This window comes from Lethenteron reissneri, chromosome 57 (assembly GCF_015708825.2).
Source record: "Lethenteron reissneri isolate LAM-NWPU_2019-01 chromosome 57, ASM1570882v1, whole genome shotgun sequence".
In the NCBI taxonomy this organism is placed as follows: domain Eukaryota; kingdom Metazoa; phylum Chordata; class Hyperoartia; order Petromyzontiformes; family Petromyzontidae; genus Lethenteron; species Lethenteron reissneri.
Window position 1 is genome coordinate 2,495,313 of NC_083835.1, and position 23,549 is coordinate 2,518,861.

General features: G+C 51.3%; 1 protein-coding gene across 6 annotated transcripts in view; it reads left to right on the plus strand.

The window, feature by feature from the left end:
• Positions 1 to 23,549, plus strand: part of LOC133357326 (pannexin-3-like) — a 55,741-nt gene that overhangs the window by 20,231 nt on the left and 11,961 nt on the right. For 5 of the 6 annotated variants that reach the window (XM_061575214.1, XM_061575217.1, XM_061575219.1 and 2 more), the window contains one exon: positions 7,606 to 7,797. In XM_061575214.1, coding sequence (XP_061431198.1) covers positions 7,617 to 7,797 — 181 coding nt within the window. In that variant the 5' untranslated portion in view covers positions 7,606 to 7,616. Of the gene's footprint in view, positions 1 to 2,214; positions 2,351 to 7,605; positions 7,798 to 23,549 lie in introns of those variants that run through there. The other variant, XM_061575215.1, reaches the window with a different exon arrangement.

Here is a 23,549-nt window from a genome sequence, read left to right on the forward strand (position 1 = left end):
CATTCATTCGCCCATCCTTCTACTCATTCAATAATTTGTCCAACGAGTCACCCACCCACCCACTCACCCACGAAACCACCCACTCACCCATCCACTCATCCACCCACTCACCCACGAAACCACCCACTCACCCATCCACTCACCCACGAAACCACCCACTCACCCATCCACTCACCCACCCACTCATCCACCCACTCACTCACCCACTCATCCACCCACTCACTGACCCACCCACTCACCCACCCTTACGAATGAGACTCCCCCAGTAGTCAGTCTCGCAACACCTCTCACCTTTCGGGTCAAACAAAATCATCAACATTTGAAGAAAAAAACATTTCACGTCGGCTTCCGTGTGAAAAGCCTCGTGCCCTCCTCCCCTCTCACCCCGCACCCTCCTCTTCCTTCTCACCCCCCTCTCTCACCCCCACCCTCCCTCTCTCACCCCCATCCCCTCACTCCCCCCCCCCTTTCACCACCCTCTCACCCACCCACTCTCATCCCCAGCTCCTCTCTCACCCCCACTCCCTCTCTCACCCCCACCCCCTCTCTCACCCCCACCCCCTCACCCCCACCCCCTCACCCCCACCCCCTCACCCCCACCCCCTCTCTCACCCCCACCCCTTCTCTCACCCCACCCCCCTCTCACCCCCACCCCCTCTCTCACCCCCACCCCCATCTCTCACCCCCCCTTTCACCCCATCTCTCACCCCACCTCTCACCCACCCCCTCTCTCACCCCCCCTTTCACCCCATCTCTCACCCCACCTCTCACCCACCCCCACCCTCCCTCTCACCCCCACCCCCTCACCCCACCTGCGTATCCTCCGGCAGTAGTTCCGCCCTCGTCAGCCACACCACCTCCCCGCAGTAAGCCCCTCCCCCCAGTCAGCCCCTCCCCCAGTAAGCCCCTCCCCCAGTAAGCCCCTCCCCACAGTAAGCCCCTCCCCCCAGTAAGCCCCTCCCCCAGTAAGCCCCTCCCCCAGTAAGCCCCTCCCCCAGTAAGCCCCTCCCCCCAGTAAACCCCTCCCCCAGTAAGCCCCTCCCCCCAGTAAGCCCCTCCCCCCAGTAAGCCCCTCCCCCTAGTAAGCCCCTCCCCCAGTAAGCCCCTCCCCCCAGTAAGCCCCTCCCCCCAGTAAGCCCCTCCCCCCAGTGAGCCCCTCCCCCAGTAAGCCCCTCCCCCAGTAAGCCCCTCCCCCTCCTGCTGCCTCCCCCAGTAAGCCCCTCTCCCCAGTAAGCCCCTCCCCCCGGTAAGCCCCTCCCCCTAGTAAGCCCCTCCCCCAGTAAGCCCCTCCCCCCAGTAAGCCCCTCCCCCCAGTAAGCCCCTCCCCCCAGTAAGCCCCTCCCCCTCCTGCTGCCTCCCCCAGTAAGCCCCTCTCCCCAGTAAGCCCCTCCCCCCAGTAAGCCCCTCCCCCCAGTGAGCCCCTCCCCTAGTAAGCCCCTCCCCCAGTAAGCCCCTCCCCCTCTTGCTGCCTCCCCCAGTAAGCCCCTCTCCCCAGTAAGCCCCTCCCCCTAGTAAGCCCCTCCCCAGTAAGCCCCTCCCCCAGTAAGCCCCTCCCCCCAGTAAGCCCCTCCCCCCAGTAAGCCCCTCCCCCAGTAAGCCCCTCCCCCTCCTGCTGCCTCCCCCAGTAAGCCCCTCTCCCCAGTAAGCCCCTCCCCCCAGTAAGCCCCTCCCCCAGTAAACCCCTCCCCCAGTAAGCCCCTCCCCCAGTAAGCCCCTCCCCCCAGTAAGCCCCTCCCCCCAGTAAGCCCCTCCCCCAGTAAGCCCCTCCCCCTCCTGCTGCCTCCCCCAGTAAGCCCCTCTCCCCAGTAAGCCCCTCCCCCCAGTAAGCCCCTCCCCCAGTAAGCCCCTCCCCCAGTAAGCCCCTCCCCCCAGTAAGCCCCTCCCCCCAGTAAGCCCCTCCCCCCAGTAAGCCCCTCCCCCAGTAAACCCCTCCCCCAGTAAGCCCCTCCCCCAGTAAGCCCCTCCCCCCAGTAAGCCCCTCCCCCCAGTAAGCCCCTCCCCCAGTAAGCCCCTCCCCCTCCTGCTGCCTCCCCCAGTAAGCCCCTCTCCCCAGTAAGCCCCTCCCCCCAGTAAGCCCCTCCCCCAGTAAGCCCCTCCCCCAGGTAAGCCCCTCCCCCCAGTAAGCCCCTCCCCCCAGTAAGCCCCTCCCCCCAGTAAGCCCCTCCCCCTCCTGCTGCCTCCCCCAGTAAGCCCCTCTCCCCAGTAAGCCCCTCCCCCCAGTAAGCCCCTCCCCCTCCTGCTGCCTCCCCATGCTGCTGCTGCCGCCGCAGCTGCAGCAGCAGAGCGGCAGTGAAGGAGGCGGCCATGTGGGTGGCGGGCGGTCATCTCTAACGCGGCTCCCAGCCACGCGGTAACGACAGCTCTCCCTCTCTCTCTCCCCACTCTTCACACCCCTCGGTCACAGCCAGCGCAGCGAGTTCGAACTTGGCTGTGTCCACGGCGTTCAGCCAGCACACAGTACGGTACAGTGACAAGGCGACTGTGGTGGTGTGTTTGTGTTACTGTAACGCGTTGGTCATTGGCGATGTGGGCCGTGGTTTCAAGTTGAGGATGTGTAAAGTTTGTTTGGGGTGGAGGGTGGCGGGTTCGAAGTACTAAGTTCTCAATCGAACGTGACGGGCAACAACAACAACAACAACCTTAATCGATGCAACATTTTGCCCAACTTTTGTCGGCATCGATACAAAGACCCCCCCCCATTCACGGCCCGATATTAGAAACAATTTGACGGTGGCGAACTGGGACGCGGTCTGCTTCAGCAGTTTTTGTGTTGTTGTTGTTGTTGTGGTTGTTCCCTTCCTGATGACGGGTTGCTTGTGTTGCGATCGAAACGTCGTGATCGATTAGTGTTCTACCTACGTGACTTCACCGGCCGAATGTTGATCAACTTCACCGCTCGCTTGGTCGCCAATTGTATTGATCCCGTTTCGATGGGGAAACAGCAAAGGTGCTTAAACATTTGTTTGCTAAGTATTTTTTTAAATTATCTAACGATTTATCCAGCTCTTGCGACGCCGTGTTGTATAAAGGTTAGAGGTTTTAAGTCGTCTTGATGGCAATTGGGTAGGAGGTGATGGGGTTTCTTGACCCTGTAGTAGCAGCAGCAAAGGGGCATTTTTTGTTGGCTTTTTAGGGAAGGAAGTGAGAGATGGTGGGATGGTGGTGATGACTGCGTTATTATTATTGAGACATTCGCGATAGTAAGAAGGCCACCGACAACTCGGACTGCTTGAGTTGGTCAAAATATTAGTGCGTTAATATACAGTCGAAGGAACGTCTCCTAATCCGGATGATCGGTGATTATTGGTTTCCATGACAGATCGATTTCTTATTGTTGTCGGTGTCACAAGTTGAATAGCGATCGTCTAGATCTCTTGAGGTGTGTGTATGATGTGGTACAGCGACTTTTTCGCGTAATTGTACTCTAGCAATCGGGTGTAAGTTGGAAGTGGATGTATTTCAAAGGAATAATTAGCAATAATAACGTTTAAATTCATACGGGTGTCCTTTATTTACTGGGTAAAGCACTTGCAGAGTCTCCATAAACTCGTTTATTCACCGCTCCTGCTGCTGCTTTGGGATGCTGATTCACTTCCGTTTTTGTTGGGAACTTTAAATGTGTGGGGGAAAGTTTGGGGAATTATTTAGGAACACCGACTCTAAAGCAGACCGCAGGAGGTCACACTCAAAAGTGTACTGCACAGATTGATTCAGTAATCCAATACGATGCTATGGCTCTCTTCACTGCCCCAAAATTTCCCATGTCTGGGTATGCCCCAGGATACCTCCCATCCAGTCACTCGCCAGGCTCAACACAACTGAGCGTCCAAAATGTGACAAAGTTAATGTAGTCGGTGGTAACCGAGTGGATATCCGTGTAAAAAAAATAATTTGTATTAAAGTTTACTCGGGTTGTTTTATTTTTCATTTGCACCTGATGATGATTGCTTGTGTTGCAATCGAAACGTCGTATGCTATTGGTTAATTTATATATATTTTTATTTCTACGTGACTTTACCGAAAGAACCAAAGAGACACATTTGTATTGTCCACTCGTATTCGTGATGATGGGTTATCCGGCTGCTTCCCCAAAGAAAACGAACATTCATTAATATCAGTGGCTAAATAAGCATCCCAATTTCGCACAATATCCTCCTGGGAAAAAAAAACACACCAGTCGTGACACTTTGTGAGGCTTTAAGTAATCGATTAAACTTCATAGTCTTGTTGCCGGAGGTTAAAATGTTTGTATCCGTGGCCGCACCATGGGAAAAGGGATGCAATGGTGAATGGAATGGGGAGGGTGGGGAGGGGCTGGGTGGGGAGGGTATGAAGGGGCTGGGTGGGCAGGATGGGGCTGGGTGGGGGGTGGGGCTGGGTGGGGAGGGGCTGGTCACCCCGTGGTGCCCTTATAAAACTCAACGTTTAACCTACTCACGCCGGCTTGTGCCCGCCCTCACAGTCGGCCATATTTGCGGAATACACCACGCCACCGTTGACCCTGGCCATTGACCGAGCAACCCAACGTCCCTACCACCTCCCTCCGCAGGAATGTGTTAGCTTCAAATCAAGATTTATAGGAGGCTTGAGTTTATTGAGATCAGTGGTTTCTTGACCTGGGCGTGCGAGAGATGCCCCTTTCTGGGGGTGCGAGATGTGGCTAGATTTATTTTTAGAAGGTAAATAAGCGAAAAAAATTAAGCACGGGCTTGGAAGTACAACTACTTTGTTTCATCAAACTCGTGTGTGTATTTATTCGTAGTATACATTGTTTTCACGATTCAGAACCAAAGGGGGTGCAGGCTGCAGTAAATATTAAGAACCACTGATTTCGATGTACATAGTGAAATTGTTGTCATTCTGCCGTTAATGTTGTCGATGAAATTAGTCACCGAGTTGCAATGCTGGTTGGCCAATAACGTTTGAATCACCGTTTATGTTTATGATATGTCATTGGTGAAAGGGCAGAACGTTTTGAGCGTAGATTTTATACCTGAAGAGTATATAAATGAGCATAGTACTTTCGTGACAAAGTTAATCTTCCTCTGATAGTTTAATGTCGTACTGCAGTACACGCGCTTGCGATGTCGCGCACGGTTATTTAGCAATGTGTTGTTCTCTTGATTAAGATTGTTGATATGTGTGCTGCAGTTGTAAATCAACTGTTGCTATTAATAGTACAGTAAATGAGCCATTCTTAAGCTTAACCTAATTTCAGCACAAGGGCAGGTCCATGCCTTCTTAAGCTCCATTCATCATCACAGATAATTCCCATCCCTCCTCTTCACCTCGCAACTCCACAACTCCGTCAAAGGGTCATTGAGCCACTAAGAGCTTAGAACGTTGAAGTGGCTTCATCTTGCCTTTCAGTTCCCGTGTTTTTATGACACCGTCACCAGATGCAGTTCCACTTCACGCACAACACCCATGACACAGCTGCATTCTCTGATTACCATCTTATCAGACATGCTGCCCTTCGTCTGTACTACTGTACTGCAGTTCCTTTACATCAGGGGTGGGGAACGTCGGCCCGCGGGCCGTATGAGGCCCGCAAAATCATTTGGTCTGGCCCTGCCAAGGCAACCGCAGGCGCGACTCGAAATTCAACAAATCCAGGAACAAACCTGGAAAAGCAGTTGCGAGTAGCAACATCATCAATACCAGTTAACATCACACGCCTCGCCAAAGAGAAGCAGTTCCAGCCATCGCATTAGGGGTGAGTTAATGAAATGTTCGGCCAAATATAACGGGCGAATGTTTAAGTTGATAATTTTGTATGGCCCGCGAATGATGTTATAAATATCCCAATGGCCCTTGGCAGAAAAAAAGGTTCCCCACCCCCGCTTTACATGCTCGCCTTATAGCCCAGAGGGGAATTTTGTTATGTACTGTTGAAAATAGTGGAGTAAGTTAGTGGACGGTGCGGTGGCGAGATGTTACCTACCTTGCCCTGGTGTACAGGAAGCCGTGGGTTCGATGCCGACCCTAACGCCTGTATATTTAGAGTTTGTGTGTTCTCCCCGTGGTCACATGGATTTTTTCCCCGAGTCCTCCGATTTTTTCTTCCACATTTAGAAATGTGCGTTTAGAGGATTTGGCTGCTTTAAATTTCCACGCGATAAGCCACTTCGCTGAGCTATCATTTGTGGCCAGATCGCGTCTGAAAAAGAGCTACGTAACTTAGTGGGCCTTGCCTGGTAAGATTAAAAAAAATAGTAAACAAAAATATAGTTGAGTTAGAGTGTTGGTAGCCACGATCCAGATTCAACAACTTGGGTCCAGAAGGACATCATGCATAGCAGCTCAGTAAATGTAACGTTTGTTTCTAAGTGTAGGCATCCTGTACTGTAGTAATAATAACCCACTTCCAATGTATCATCCTCTGCGGTCCAGGCACGTTTTGACAAGCCACAGCACTTAGGCATTTGTGAAGAAAAATGTAGCGCGTCCAATGTGTTTTTGTTGGCCATAGGCGATTTGCGTTACGAGAATTAGATGCTGATAACTCTTGTATCCACGGCGTGTGTTTATGGGTTTTATGTACACAACGTGGTGAAGTATGGTCCAATGACCACAACGACCCGCAAGAGGGCTCTGCATGTGTCTGCAGAGTTCATTGAAAAGGGAGGTTTTGTTTGCGAAGGAGACTTGGGATGGCATTTTTAGGGTGCAAATTCAGTAGCGAAAAAACGAAACAATCTCTAAACAAATAATTTTGACCCTAAGGCACCGAGTAAAAGTGCTGTAGTTAAGTAAAAAAACAATAAAATGTGCACCATTGCATTTTAACAGCCATAAAATGGAATAATATATTTTTTACCAATTTCCGGTTAGGCGTTAGAGCAGTGTTCTTCACTAATTTTCAGAGGGGGGCCACTTTTGCTGATAAGACATCGGTGTGAGGGCCACTACACATTTTAAACTATTGGGATTTGACAGCAGCAGCAGGATGATGATGATGATGGGAGGTGATTTCTCGGGGGCCGCACTTAGGGCCACCTGGGGCCGCCAGTGGCCCACGGGCCTTGCAATGACGAACGTTGCATTAGAGTTTACCGCACGCTTGAGATTGTGAAAAAAATATTCCTACGATCGTTAATATCCTGGTCTGTGATATTGAATTTGACGGAGATGGTTGTGGTCAGGAGGCATGTAACGATTTCCTTCTGGTAGTGGAGGAGGGGGTACTAATTCAATTTAAAAAATAATTTAAACAATACGCACGGTGTTGAATCTGGCTGGAGCCCGGGTTACATGAACCAACGGCATGTAAACTAAACTAAAACAAAGCTACGTATGTTTTTTTTACCAAATAAGGCCCACTGAGCTATATAGCTCTTTTTCAGAAGCGACCTGGTCACAAACGGTAGCTCAACGAAGTGGCTTACGTGTAAATGTGTAGCAGCTAAACACCCTAAATGCATGTTGATTCTAAATGTGGAGGGAAAAACCGGAGGACCCAGAGAAAAATCCACTTGACCACGGGAAGAGAAAGACCTGCCATCTCCAAATATACAGGCATCGGGGTGCGGACCTAACCCTTGTGAGCTGTGCCCATTGTTGGCGCTCTGCAAGTCACCCGTTGTCATTTAACTTCCGCTGCAGCACCACCAGCGATGTCGATCGCGGCGGCCGCCGCAGAGTACATCTTCTCGGACTCGCTGCTCAAGGACTCGGCTGACGCCAGGTTCAAGGGCCTGCGTCTCGAGCTGCCTGCCGACCGCCTCCTCAAGTTCATCACGGTCGGCCTGCCGCTCATGCTCATCTCGCTCGCCTTCGCACAGGAGATCTCCATCGGTAAGGCTTTCGTTGTCGCCACGACGGCGCTCTCTCACCGTCCCTATCCATCGCTGGTGTTGTAGAGATGCTGCCCAGGTGCTGTCACGGTCGGCGCACCGCGACAACGCAAAGCTTCTTAAATAATCCCCCCCCCCAACTCCCCGCGTCGGTCCATCCAGCGGTGTAAATGGGTGCATCGCAGTTAGTCGATGGCTATGCAGCTAGTGGTGGGGTAAAGTGTGGGTGTTGCCACCTCTTCAGAGACCTCTCGCCAGCGGATGGAAGAGTAGACCAAATACCCTGTCTGGTGGACTTGTAGAGCTGCTTCTCGTGGAGGCATTTCTGTGAGCAGTGGGGATGAATAAGAAACTGCTGGGCAGCACCTTTGCCTTTGTCCTACTATTCGTATTGAAACTCAGGCATTTTTGTAACACGTCTGTGTCACTGTGTAGAACATTGGTCAGGACCTGCATGCCTCCTTTTGATAAATTGGCATGCCTCTGTTGCCATCAGTTTGCCTTAAATTATTAATGACATTACTCTGCTCAATTGCTTCGGTATAAATTATTGAAAGGCAGCTGCCGCTGCTGCTGCTGCAGTATGATGTCGTGGGGTGTGCCGGATATATTCAGTGGCACTTGGGACGCGTGCCAAGGAGCCCGTTGCTTCTAAGGGACCCCAGGGCCCTCCCGTTTGCCGATGGAAAACACCATTTCAGAATGCAGCCGATCTAGGAAGCTAAGCAGGTTTGAGCCTGCTTATATTCTTAGGTTTTTTCGGTAAAGTCACGTAGGTAAAACATTAAAATTAATGAAAGTAAAATTAAAAAATATATACAAACACAGACATAATTTCAACCGTGATGATGGTTACAAACTGAGTAATCATTGGAAAGATGTGATTAACCAAGCAAAAAAGATTTCACTACACTTATTTGGACCATCTTATTTGACAGACAACTATTACAGGTTATTGATAGACAGCCAGGCTTGTTTTACCATGTTTAGTTGTTTCTTTTTTCACACTATTGTTATGTAGGCCAGGCTCAGTCACAAACCGTACCTCTCCATAACAAAGGCTCAGCCTCTCAAGCCTCACCTTACCATATTAATAAAAAGTGTGCCGTACTTGGCCCTTCCCCCCCCTCTCGAACCATTATATATACGGAGTGGTAGCTCTTGTAATCTCTCATTTACTTGATACAGCTGTCGTGGCTGTGACGGTTCCACCTGAAGACGGAAGCTTGTGTTGCCTCCGAAACGTCGTGATTTTTATTTTATTTTACTTTTAATAATTTTAATGTTTTACCTACGTGACTTTACCGAAAAAACCTAAGAATATGAATCCTTGCAGTCACGAAAGCTTCAAATCTAGAATTGAGCCTGCTTAATTGCTTGGATGGGTGACCAACATGCGCACCGATCCGATTAGTACGGTCGGCTACGTAGGGTGCGAAAGAAGTTCAGCGTACATGCGTAGTCAGGTGTAAATACATTGCAGTGCTGGAGGATCCATTTTTGTTCTGTAGTACTCCACTCCACCTTCACCAACCCGCACTGACCAGTGTGGTGAAGTATGGTCAAATGCTCCTCACAGGACATGGGGAGGCCGTCTTTCACCAGTGGCGAAACCCTAAACTAGCCTATAAATACGCAAGACGGTAATGAGTTCTGAACGACATTCACTCGCAGATGGCTATGGTTACAAACAAAAATCTACAACGTGTCTATGCACGCGACGGAGCTGTTATTGTCTCCCGTCATCTGTGGAATTAATACTGCGAATACCGTGCTTGTTGACGCAGAGTTAAACGCAGCACTGGAAATATAAATGAGTGAAACGGTCAACCTTCTCTTTGCCGTGGTAATCTGTGTTATTGGTGGATCCTATTTGCGGAAAATTACCCCGTTTACTTGAAGGGGTTAACACGGACAATAGGATGCATTTTCTGCTACATCCGGATTACCCCTTAACTCAAATGTAACTATTATTTAATTCTTTAATTTTACTAGGTAAGGCCCACTGAGCCTATGTATTTTTTTTCAGAAGCGACCTCGCCACAAATGACCACTCAATAAAGTGGCTTATCGCATGGACATTTCTAACAGGCAAATACTCTAAAACGCATGTCGATTCTAAATGTAGAGGGAAAAACCGGAGGACTTGGAGAAAAATCCACATGACCACAGGGAGAGAGAGACGCAAACTCCAAAGAGACAGCAGGCGTCAGGGTCCGGATCGAACCCACGACCTCCTGCATACCAGGCGAGGTAGTTAACATCTCCTAGCCACCGTGATGATGATGATGAGAGAGTGACACGCAAACTTCAAATATACAGCAGGCGTCAGGGTCGGGATCGAACCCACGACCTCCTGCATACCAGGCGAGGTAGTCAACATCTCCCCATCATGGTTGCCCCTCTTATCTTTGCAAAGTGCTTGGGTAACAGGAACAATTTATTACTTCTAAAGATCACTTACTGGTGACTAATCCAACACAGAAATGTGGAAAGTGACGTTACAACTTCATTTGATTGGCTATGTCCGGATGGCGAAGAGTTATAGATTGATATTACTGCACGAAATAAACAAATTCGGAATCATAATATTGGTCATGAAAGCCTTTGCGTAAAATAACATATTGCGTACTTTCGCTGTTGTTTAAGAGGGGAGTTTGTTAGGTGGAACTGAATGAGCCCTTTCGCACCGGTCAAACAGGTTCACAGACATGGGGAGGATTTAATAAAAAATGTACTCTAGAGTCCAGGTGGCACGCAGGCATTTGCAGTCTCACAGCACCGAGGCTTTCCGTGTTTACTTTGTTGTCTTTCCCCCACACCTCCGATGAGCATGGTTGGCTACGTACGGTGCGAAAGAAGTTCAACAGACATAGACTCGCACAGAGACCCGTGGACTCGCACAGAGACCCACAGGTTCACACAGAGACCCGTCATTTTACACGCCGAGAATTTACGCAAGGCCTCGCTGTGCTTTGCATAAAATAACCCAACCCTAAACAAACGGCTAACGAAAACAAATTGAACAAAACCCGTTTACAAATAGAACCATCAAAGGAATGCAAATAATGTAAAAGGCACACAATCTACACAGCCAGCCTACGCAAGTGAAAAGAAATTGGTTTAAAGACTGGATTCTCAAGTGCTATGCACTTGTAAATCATCTAGATTGAAAACTAATTTCCTTGGAAATTCTTTTTGCGTTTAGTTTGTTTTTGCACGATTGGCTACATATGGCGCAGAGGAAGTTCAACATGCATACAGGGTCAAGCTTGGATAGTGCTTAGGTGGGGTGGCCACTATGCACAATGGACAGGTGGGATAATAGGCATTGCGAGCAGTGGCAGGGTAAGTTTTGCACTCCCCCGTTCATCTTCACCAGGTCGCATTTGGTGAGCTGTGGTTACATTTCCATTGCAGTCTGCAAGGCGTGGGTAGGGGAGGGGAGGCTCTCATCCAGCAGTGGATGAGTACAAATCGGGGCTGGCTCGTGCGCAAAAAAAAAAACCGCGGCAGATAACGAACGAGGAAACGGATTGAAATAGAATTATTCAAAAAAACAACCGTGGCCTAATACAGCCCCGGCCGTGTAGCGATCGCTGTCCATGTACGGTTACCACCCCGTGTTTGTGATGTACGGTGAATCCCCCTTGGGGGGGACTGCTAATTTCGAAAGAGGGTCCCACTACAAATAGTGTCGGTTGCTATCCAATTTATGCAGACTGCCTTGACATTCAATACGGTGTCAGATTTAATAAGTTCACAAACATTGCATCTCTCTCTGAGGTCGAAAAAGCCATTCCTTCCCAGTCACCGTGTTAAAGGGGAAATTGGATTCGATGTGCGGTCATTTTGAGTGTGATTGCTCTTGAACCGTAGCATATTCCACGGCCATAATGCATCCGACAGAAAATCGAGTTGTATTTTTAAATTGACTGCTGCATTAGTTGATTGTTCGCGGTAAGCATTGGGCGCAGTGGTTGAAATGCACCGAGCTATGAATTCAGAAACCTGAGTTCTGTTCCCAGCCGCGGCCGATATCGGTGGCCAGTGATTGTCAAGAACAATGTGGCCTTAAAATATTATTTTTTTAAATGGGAACACGTCAGACAATAGCCCTTGTTCATAAATAGAGACCGAAGCGATCGTGGAAAATGAGATTTGACGTATGGAACTTTTCACCATGGGGCCTGATGAGTTTAAAAAAACATCTTTTCTGATGAACAGTTTCACCAACTATGATCGGTCTCCTCTTTTCTACCTTGAATGATTTCAAGTTTGTACGTTGAACTTCTTGCGTACCCTACGTAGCTAACCGTGCTAATTGGAGGTGCGTGGGGGGGCTAAGTAAATTACGGTAATAAAAACAATTAAATGTAGAAAAACAAACTACTCAAGTTTGGGATTCTACGCAAGCAAATTGTCGTCTCCATACTGCGGCAACATTGACAGGACCCTCCCCTAATGCACCGAGTTCCAGCTCTAAGTACACAGCTGTTCACTTTGTCACGTGACAAGCATATTGTTCTCGGTGGCAGGGCGGGGTGCCGGGACATTACGAGCGGTTCAGAGGTCGCCCGAGCTCAGAGGCGCAGAGAGGGGTCGGGGAGAGGTATCATTCTTCACGCTCTGGGCTCTCCTGCCCTTCTTGAAAGGACTCAAGTGCTCACATCGGGAAGCCGGGCAGCTTGAGCTGCATCTGCTCCGGATGGGTCTGGTTCCAGTTTGCTTGAGAAATTTCATGGAAACAAGGCCCAAAGTTCAACTGTAAAGAAAACCAGTTTGACCGAGTGATGAGCAACGGCCTGAATTCGTTTGTATCAACACGAATGTTTGGTCTACACGGCCAACTCGTTGTTTACTGTAAATCTCTTCAGCGGGACAGCTCCTTTGTACTCTTAGGTACTCTTAGCTCCTTTGTATTCAAAGTGACTCTTGGTTGAGAAGTGGAATGCCATTGGTGTTTTTCAGTTTTGGCTCGTGCTGCAAACTACTCTGTGCAACTGTTGCCGTGCATATTAAACGTCCGTTATAAAGGTGCATTTCACCGTTGTAACTTATTGACGGCGATTTAAAAATGTCCTTGCACCTTTCACAATGTGCATTCTGTTGTCCGACGTTTTGCTACACGTGGTCCCGGAATCGTGCGAAATTATTCCCGTGCCAAATACCGCCTCGGCTCAATCTCAGATTCAAATAAACAACATAAAAAAAAATTCGATTTAAAGCTTTCGTGACTGCAGGGATTCATCTTCTTGGTTCTTTCGGTAAAGTCACGTAGAATGGAAATAATAAAATAAAAAAAATAAAACATAATAAAATAATTCTCACGACGTTTCGGCCACAACGCAAGCAGCCGTCCTCAGGTGAAGAACAGGTCTGTCGATAAGACAGTCTGAATGACACATCCTGGGCTTGGAGCGTCTATTTAAGCTGGGAGGGAGGAGGAAGAGCGCCTTGACAAAATAATTTGCATATCAAGAGGAATTTTAGCATATTTATGTAATATTACACTATGTATTCTACCCACCCTACTGCACACCACATAAAAAAAGCTTAGACTTGCAATAACAATAGAAATATAATTGCAATTAGTTTCATGTGAACCAATTAATTTCATATCCTTGTGATGTTATTTATGTGACGTAGCCAGAAATGATATCTGCTTCGGACCACCAGCGGGTCGGGCAACGCAGCAGGAAGTTAGCGAAGCGAAGTTAGCGTGCGCCCGTGTTGACCCAAGCCTCTATTGTACCGGGAGTGGACCCGCGAATGCGAGTTCCGAGTTCATCGCCGGTTAAATAAAGGACCGTTGAGGAGAGGACGCAGCGCAGCCGTGCCTTGGTGTACAGCGCAAACACCGTTGGCTTTGAGAGCCGGCGTTGCTTGAGAAACTTCTTTTGCCGTGCAACGCCAATCCTGCCAAGTTGCCCCGACGGACAATTGCGCCGTACAGCAATCGGTAGTTGTGCCAACGATGTCCCGCAAGCGCCTCGTGTAGTTTTTAACGCGTGTAAATTAGGTTCATAATGATGGACACAAATGACCGGGATGGCTTTATTTTCTCAAATTGCCTGCGCGCGTTGACGTCAGTAGCGTGCGCTGTCTGCCGCAATGCACCCCGAATGTTCTCAACAAGCCAATTGGGTGAAATTGCCGTAATCTTAACATTAAGCGTAGTTTTTGCCAAATTTGTTTCAAGTAGGGCATGTTGCCAAGATGCATCCGGTGAGCCTAAAGATGTTAGTGCCATATAATATTCATCCTCATCGTCTCCCCCAAGCTGTTGCTAACTCCGATGGTCCCGTGAGATTTTCAAATTGGTACTTATCTTTGTGTTAATAAATAAAAACTCATTCGTCAATAGCACTTGTGGCCTAAAATGTAAAAGAATATATAATAGGCGATGTGTTTGGCAATGATCACAGCACATGACAAAGGGACATTGCCCGAAACGTTGCCTATTATATATTTGTTTTTAAGATCACAGTGTTTTTCATGGTTATGTTATCTGTGCCAGTGCACAACTGCCAATGCAGCAGCAGCAGCCAAATACTCTAAACACATGACATTGATTCTAAATGCGGAGGGAAAAAAATTGAGGACTGAGAAAAAGCCACGTGACCACGGGAGAGAGAGAGACACGCAAACTCCAAATATACAGCAGCAGGCGTCAGGGTCGGGATTGAACCCACGACCTCCTGCATCCCAGACAAGGTAGTTAACATCTCACCACAGAGAGAGAGAGACACGCAAACTCCAAATATACAGCAGCAGGCGTCAGGGTCGGGATTGAACCCACGACCTCCTGCATCCCAGACAAGGTAGTTAACATCTCACCACAGAGAGAGAGAGACACGCAAACTCCAAATGTACAGCAGGCGTCAGGGTCGGGATCAAACCCACGACCTCCTGCATACCAGGCGAGGTAGTTAACATCTCACCACGGAGAGAGAGAGACACGAAAACTCCAAATGTACAGCAGGCGTCAGGGTCGGGATCGAACCCACGACCTCCTGCATCCCAGACAAGGTAGTTAACATCTCACCACAGAGAGAGAGAGACACGCAAACTCCAAATGTACAGCAGGCGTCAGGGTCGGGATCGAACCCACGACCTCCTGCATCCCAGACAAGGTAGTTAACATCTCACCACAGAGAGAGAGAGACACGCAAACTCCAAATGTACAGCAGGCGTCAGGGTCGGGATCAAACCCACGACCTCCTGCATACCAGGCGAGGTAGTTAACATCTCACCACGGAGAGAGAGAGACACGCAAACTCCAAATGTACAGCAGGCGTCAGGGTCGGGATCGAACCCACGACCTCCTGCATCCCAGACAAGGTAGTTAACATCTCACCACAGAGAGAGAGAGACACGCAAACTCCAAATGTACAGCAGGCGTCAGGGTCGGGATCGAACCCACGACCTCCTGCATCCCAGACGAGGTAGTTAACCTTTCGCCACCGTGGCGCGATGTTAACCAAACAAATTGGTTTGATCTTGATTTGGTTTGCTTCAAAAGATGTGTCGTGATGCAGAGCATTCTTGAGGTCGTTGCTCATTGAACACGCGCTGGCGTCCACGTTAACGGACGGCATTGCTGTGTGAACGTTTGATCTCGCGTCGGTTAATCGTATTCGCGGTCACGAGCAGTCTTCGGCACGCGCTCAGTAATATTGGTGATGCCACGAGTGCATGTGACATCATGCGCTCTCCGTGAATATTCATGACATTCACCAAGTGTTAGCGGTTCCGGAGAAAGTGTCCCAATGACTTGAGGAACCAGCATAAGATTCATAACACTGGTCAACACACTTTATCTGGCATAAGGTATTTCAACAGTTTTAAGGTAATTTTGGGGTGCTGATTCCAAATCTGGCATCAGTTTTTGTCTATCCCATCAGGTTTTTGAGATATCAAATATTGCATTTAAAAAAAAACTGCAGAAGAAAAATATTAAATAAATGTGGATATCTACATAAAATGATATTATAAACACACTATCCTAAAAATACAGCACCGTATTTTAACACTAAAAAGCAGTCACTAACTCGCAACAACTTGCAATCATAAGTGACAGAGTTAATTTCGGGTAACATCAATGAAAATGGGGTATGCCGATAGCATAAAAATGATGTGATATAGCAAATCTGAGATCAGATTTGGAATCAGCACCCTGAAATTCGTCTAAAACAGCTGCAAAAGTCCAGGCCAGAATTTTTTTTTTTTGTTGACCAGTGTAATTGGTGTGAAACGTCGTACCGCCGGTCTTATAGGGTGGCCTTCGTTACACTAATAATATCTTTACATTTCGATTGAAAGCTTTCGTGACTGCAGGGATTCATATTCTTGGTTCTTTCGGTAAAGTCACGTAGAAGGGAAAAAATTAAATAATATAAATATAAAACAATAAAAATTCTCACGACGTTTCGACTGCAACACAAGCTGATGATGATTGCTTGTGTCGCAGTCGAAACGTCGTGAGAATTTTAATTGTTTTATATTTATATTATTATTTCCCTTCTACGTGACTTTACCGAAATAACCAAGAATATGATATCTTTACACTTGTGATTGACAGCCCATTGACAGTCCACTGCTGGATGACAGTCTTCCTGTAATGCTAAGTAAGTGATGTGGGGGGGGGGGGGGGTGTTTGACCGTACTTTACTACGGCGGACATGTGTCGGTTGCTGAAGGGAATGGGGGGAGGGTAAAGATGTCACTCGCCGCTGACATCAGGTGTGGCTTGGAATCGAGCTCAGGTTTTCCAGCTTCGTAGAGACTAACTGCGCCGCCACTGCACCCGCCCCGATCTTGAATTGCGCGGTTCGAATCCCAGCTGGCAGTTTCGAGTCGTTGGGTAATCTTCACAGCGCTCATTAATATCCCCACTGTACTTTTGTACTCAAGATGACAGAACGCACTGCACGCCGTCAGCAGATCCGGTCATGCCGGGTCGGTTAAGGACACCGTGGATAGTTATCCGCGCGTCTTTTCCAGACCTTTATTTAGCCCGACACCACGCAGAGTAGTCCGTCGTTCTCTGCGGACCCCAGAGTGTCACGATCGCTGTCGTCGGCAATGATCAATCCATTGTTGGATTACGGCCGCCCCATGCCGATATTGGGTTTCACCATAAATGGTCCAGTGTGTATGATTACACATTTTAAATCGAAGAAAAAAAATTATCCCCCTTGTAGCCTTAACAGAATGTAGGGCAAGTGCCGTTAGCGAGCACCTATGAAGGCCGGCACGGCACACGACGGGGTGGGTGGCCAGCACCACGCCCGGCCGCCTTTGTCTCCCCAGTGGCGATGTTTACTACACACCGCACAAGGGACTCTTTTGAGGCTGAGTCGACCTAGGGAGGCCCAGGACCGATTCAGATAACCGTCACTGGTGTTGGGAGTCGAAGTCGCGTTGCTGGGTTTCGTAGAGCAGCACGCTAACCGCTACGCCACAAACACACACAGGTTTGCATTTTGACTGCAGGTATTGTGGTCAATGCAAACATGACTCCTTGTAAAAAAGGTGTCAGTTTTGTTGCCAGATTAAAGGGTATAAAACCAATTATTAACACACAGGTGTTTAAAAAAAATAAAACATCCACAATTTTTCGTCCCATTTTATTTCGAGTTTGTACGAGTGGTCACATCACAGCTGTGATGACATCGGTGTTGCTGGCCGATGTGATGCAGGGGAAGTCGCTTTAATCTGGACCGCCTGCGAACAACGTTTGGGACCGTTACGGATGAACGGGAGCAACCGCAGATTTACACGCAAGTGGCGGGAGTTCCGCCATCCATCGTGGCATCGTTTAAGCGCTCGTGCCCGACCGCAGTAAAACACTCAGCTCGCCGTGCCCGTTGCAAAGCCGCGTTAATCGCACATTTAGGCGAATTAAAGCAATTGGCGCGGCGTCGCTACATTCGCCCCGACTTAAACAAAGTAGGCCTCTGTGTCCTGTGATGTCAGCGCTAATAAACTCTACCGAAGGTAGCCGCAGCGAGAAGCTGTTACGTCGCTTCTTGAGGTCGCAGAGTTTTGTACGGGAATGCTCCTTGGGCCATCATGTCCCTGCCGAAGCGTGTGATTGTGCCCCAATGTGCAAATTGTGCCCCCAGCGAGCGACTGTGCCCCGTCGCAGGAATGTCACGGGGCACGGGGATGCACGCTCCTATCCGGCGCTTGGGAAGCGGAATTGGCGAATCGGACATGCGCACAATAGTGTTCGAGGTAGTGTTCGTCATCGTAGTCAGCCACGGTCAGTCTTCAAAATCAACGTTTTTGGGTTTAGATCGCGTTATTTATAAATGTGTCGTAACCCTCCACCACCCGACACGGCCAATCAGTAAAAACGTGTCACATTGACAAAAGACAAATAGTTCACTGCTTTAGCCCACCGGTGTGTTGAAGCGTGAAACCACAACATTTACAATTTTTGAGTACGACGTTTCGCTGGTAATTGCATTCAGCATCATCAGTCTACTGCTAGATGAAGGCTTCGCCAAGCGATCACCACCACTTGCAGTCCTGCGATGTAAAAGTCCATCTGGAACCTTCTCACCAGCCGATATCGTTGCACGTATGTGCGCACGTTGAACTTTTTCGCACTGTACGTAGCCAAACGTGCTAATCGGAGGTGCGGGGGAAGAACAACAAACTTAACACAAAAAGCAGTTCAGAGGAAATGAGATTAAACATTTTATTTAAAAGGGCATAGCTCCAGTCGCTTTTAAATATTGGAAGGAAGAGCGTTCCAGACGGCCGCAGAAGCGCATCTGCAGTGACGGTCCGTTCGATGGCTCGCCAAAAGTTGGCGTGATGGTTTATGCTCCCTGTCGAGATCGGCAAGGTATCGTGGCAAACACTTTGCATGGAATGAGTGCGACCTTGTAATGTGTTCACGGCTCATTCCCCTTGTGTGGACGTGCTGCTTTGTCTTGTTCCTCTCTTTGGCTGCCACTCCACCACTATTATCGATCATCGGTCGAGTCTGTGGGCAGAGTCTGTGGGCAGAGTGTGCGGTTTCCTCAAAATCCCCCGCTGCCAGGCACGTGTTTGTACATGAGTCCCGTCACTGTCATCCCGTGATGCGCACGCTGGTTTTCTTTCTCACGACTTCAACGGTGGCTTCTCTGCATTTAAATGATCAATAATGGTTATCAAATGCGGGCATTTGTCAATATACTGCAGCAAAAGGGACCCCCCCACCGCACAGTGTGGGTGGTTATTGGACTGTACTTGGTGCCAGAATTGATTACTCTGCACTTTCCCCTCTTCCCCGCGACGTTGTCCCGCAGCCCCGTGACGCCCGTCATGCATCGCGTTAAATCCAACCCTCCGCTACCCAGCCTCAGAACCGCTTAGCTTCTGAGATCTGACGCGATCTGGGGGAATTCTGTGTGATTTGGTGACAGCCTCCTGGACAGGAACGATAGACACAACATTTCCCGCACCCACGGGCTCATTCCCACCGATCAAGGTGAAAGACACTTCCCATCTATGTATGCATGTTGAACTTCTTTCACACCGCACTTAGCCAACTGTGTGCTACACCTCTACACGGTCATTTATTTGACAGCTGAATGTGCCTCAATTTAAAAACGCAACTGTGAAACGGAATCCGCACCCGCAGTCCCCGAGTGTTGTTTCAATTCCCCTATTGCGTTGAAGCGTACGCTTTCACAACTATTGTGGATTGCTGTGCCAGTTAAACATTTTTTTTTTAAGTTGTGAGTCACCACTTTTGTTTAGCGGTTGCTTCCGGCCGATCAAGATTGAGGGCAGCAGAAGGAAGTGAAAGCCAAACAAGTTGTACACTTGGCAGAGACTTGCATCCAGAAGAGCCGTGACTTGATTTTTTTTTATGGCAAGGCTCCGGTGTAAGAGGCATGACTCTATTTTCTATTTTTTTATTCTACGAGTCACAAGATGCAAGTCCCCCCCCCCCCCTCCGGAACCACGAGTACAACATAGGAATCACAAGGCAGGCATGGGAAGTGGATGTAGTTTGTCAGCATTTATTTTATATTTTGACCACTGTTCAAAGAATGAATTGACTCTTTATTTGAATCATGGTTCCAGACTTGCAAAGGGCTCCGTTGAGTCACGAGGAGGGCTTTGGGGTGATTAGTTACACCCCAAACGTGCACGTTGTGTGTGCAAGTGTGTAAAGCGGGATTATACGCGTGCATCATCCCTCCCCTCCGGGACTTTTAAAGTCTTACAAATTTTTACAGGACAGCAAAACGCTACGACGAGGGATGGTCCTGGGAAAGAAAAAAAAAACAGGGCAGGTGGCAACCCCCTACTTCTGTGCTGGTCACTTCCGGTTTCGCAAACCGTTAGTTACGTAAGGTGCGAAGGAAGTTCAACATACGTACATACTGCCCGTAAGACTAACAATGCCCATGGACTCAACACTGCCCATAGACTCAACACTGCACCTCCGATTAGCACGGTTGCCTACGTACGGTGCGAAAGAAGTTCAACATTGAGTACGTCTGTAGGTTCTCAGACAATCAGCATAGTTGTAGCAGCCAGCCCCCTCGAATCCACAGAGATCGTCCAGTTCATGTCTTCCTTGCCGTGCCGAGCCGGCCAGACGCCGTGGCCGAGAGGCTAGGCGACGTCTTGAGATCTATTTATTTATTTATTGCAAGGAAAGCGATCGAAACAAGTGAATTGGTGAATGTAAGGGCACGCCTGGAGCGCCTGCTGTTCTTCCCGAGCAGGTTTGGCAAGGCGCTTGTCTGAGCTGAGCAGGATGGGTTCGGTCCGGCCGGCTGGGCACGAGCTGTCTCGACATTCCTACACACACACACACCTCGCCGCCGTGCACACACACACACCTCGCCGCCGTGCACACACACACACCTCGCTGCCGCGCACACACACACACCTCGCCGCCGTGCACACACACACACACACCTCGCCGCCGCGCGCACACACACACCTCGCCGCCGTGCGCACACACACACCTCGCCGCCGTGCACACACACACACCTCGCCGCCGCGCGCACACACACACCTCGCCGCCGTGCGCACACACACACCTCGCCGCCGTGCACACACACACACCTCGCCGCCGTGCACACACACACACACCTCGCCGCGCACACACACACACCTCGCCGCCGCGCACACACACACCCCTCGCCGCCGTGCACACACACACACACCTCGCCGCGCACACACACACACCTCGCCGCCGTGCACACACACACACCTCGCCGCCGTGCACACACACACACACACCTCGCCGCGCACACACACATACCTCGCCGCCGCGCACACACACACACCTCGCCGCCGTGCACACACACACACACCTCGCCGCGCACACACACACACCTCGCCGCCGCGCACACACACACACACCCCGCCGCCGTGCACACACACACACCTCGCCGCCGTGCACATACACACACCTCGCAGCCGCGCACACACACACACACCTCGCCGCCGTGCACACACACACACCTCGCCGCCGCGCACACACACACCTCGCCGCAGTGCACACACACACACCTCGCCGCCGCGCACACACACACACCTCGACTCCGTGCACACACACACACCTCGCTGCCGCGCACACACACACACCTCGCCGCCGTGCACACACACACACACACACACACCTCGCCGCCGCGCACACACACACACACACCTCGCCGCCGCGCACACACACACACACCTCGCCGCCGTGCACACACACCTCGCCGCCGTGCACACACACACACCTCGCCGCCGCGCACACACACACACCTCGACTCCGTGCACACACACACACCTCGCTGCCGCGCACACACACACACCTCGCCGCCGCGCACACACACACACCTCGCCGCCGCGCACACACACACCTCACCGCCGTGCACACACACACACCTCGCCGCCGCGCACACACACACACACACACTTTGCCGCCGTGCACACACACACACACACACCTCGCCGCCGTACACACACACACCTCGCCGCCGTGCACACACACACCTCGCCGCCGTGCACACACACACCTCGCCGCCGCGCGCACACACACACCTCACCGCCGCGCACACACACACACCTCACCGCCGTGCACACACACACACCTCGCCGACGTGCACACACACACACCTCGCCGCTGCACACACACACACCTCGACTCCGTGCACACACACACACCTCGCCGCCGTGCACACACACACCTCACCGCCGTGCACACACACACACCTCGCCGCCGCACACACACACCTCGCCGCCGCACACACACACACCTCGCCGCCGTGCACACACCCACACCTCGCCGCCGTGCACACACACACACCTCGCCGCCGTGCACACACACACACCTCGCCGCCGCACGCACACACACACACCTCGCCGCCGCACACACACACACCTCGCCGCCGCGCACACACACACACCTCGCCGCCGCACACACACACACGCCGCCGCACACACCCACACCTCGCCGCCGTGCACACACACACACCTCGCCGCCGTGCACACACCCACACCTCGCCGCCGCGCACACACACACACACACCTCACCGCCGTGCACACACACACACCTCGCCGCCGCGCACACACACACACACACACCTCGCCGCCGCGCACACACACACACACACACCTCGCCGCCGTGCACACACACACACCTCGCCGCCGTGCACACACACACCTCGCCGCCGTGCACACACACACCTCGCCGCCGCGCGCACACACACACCTCACCGCCGTGCACACACACACACCTCACCGCCGTGCACACACACACACCTCGCCGCTGCACACACACACACCTCGCCGACGTGCACACACACACACACCTCGCCGCTGCACACACACACACCTCGACTCCGTGCACACACACACACCTCGCCGCCGTGCACACACACACACACACCTCACCGCCGTGCACACACACACACCTCGCCGCCGCACACACACACCTCGCCGCCGTGCACACACACACACCTCGCTGCCGTGCACACACCCACACCTCGCCGCCGCACACACACACACACCTCGACTCCGTGCACACACCCACACCTCGCCGCCGCACACACACACACACCTCGCCGCCGTGCACACACCCACACCTCGCCGCCGTGCACACACACACACCTCGCCGCCGTGCACACACCCACACCTCGCCGCCGCACACACACACATACCTCGACTCCGTGCACACACACACACCTCGCCGCCGCACACACACACCTCGCCGCCGTGCACACACACACACCTCGCCGCCGCACACACACACACCTCGCCGCCGTGCACACACCCACACCTCGCCGCCGTGCACACACACACACCTCGCCGCCGTGCACACACCCACACCTCGCCGCCGCGCACACACACCTCGACTCCGTGCACCCACACACACCTCGCCGCCGCACACACACACACACACCTCGCCGCCGTGCACACACACACACCTCGCCGCCGTGCACACACACACACCTCGCCGCCGTGCGCACACACACACCTCGCCGCCGTGCACACACACACACCTCGCCGCCGTGCACACACACACACCTCGCCGCCGTGCACACACACACACCTCGCCGCCGTGCACACACACACACCTCGCCGCCGTGCACACACACACCTCGCCGCCGTGCACACACACACACCTCGCCGCCGTGCACACACACACACCTCGCCGCCGTGCGCACATACACACACACACACACACTTCGTCGCCACGCGCACACACACCCCTCACCGTGCACACACACCTCACCGCGC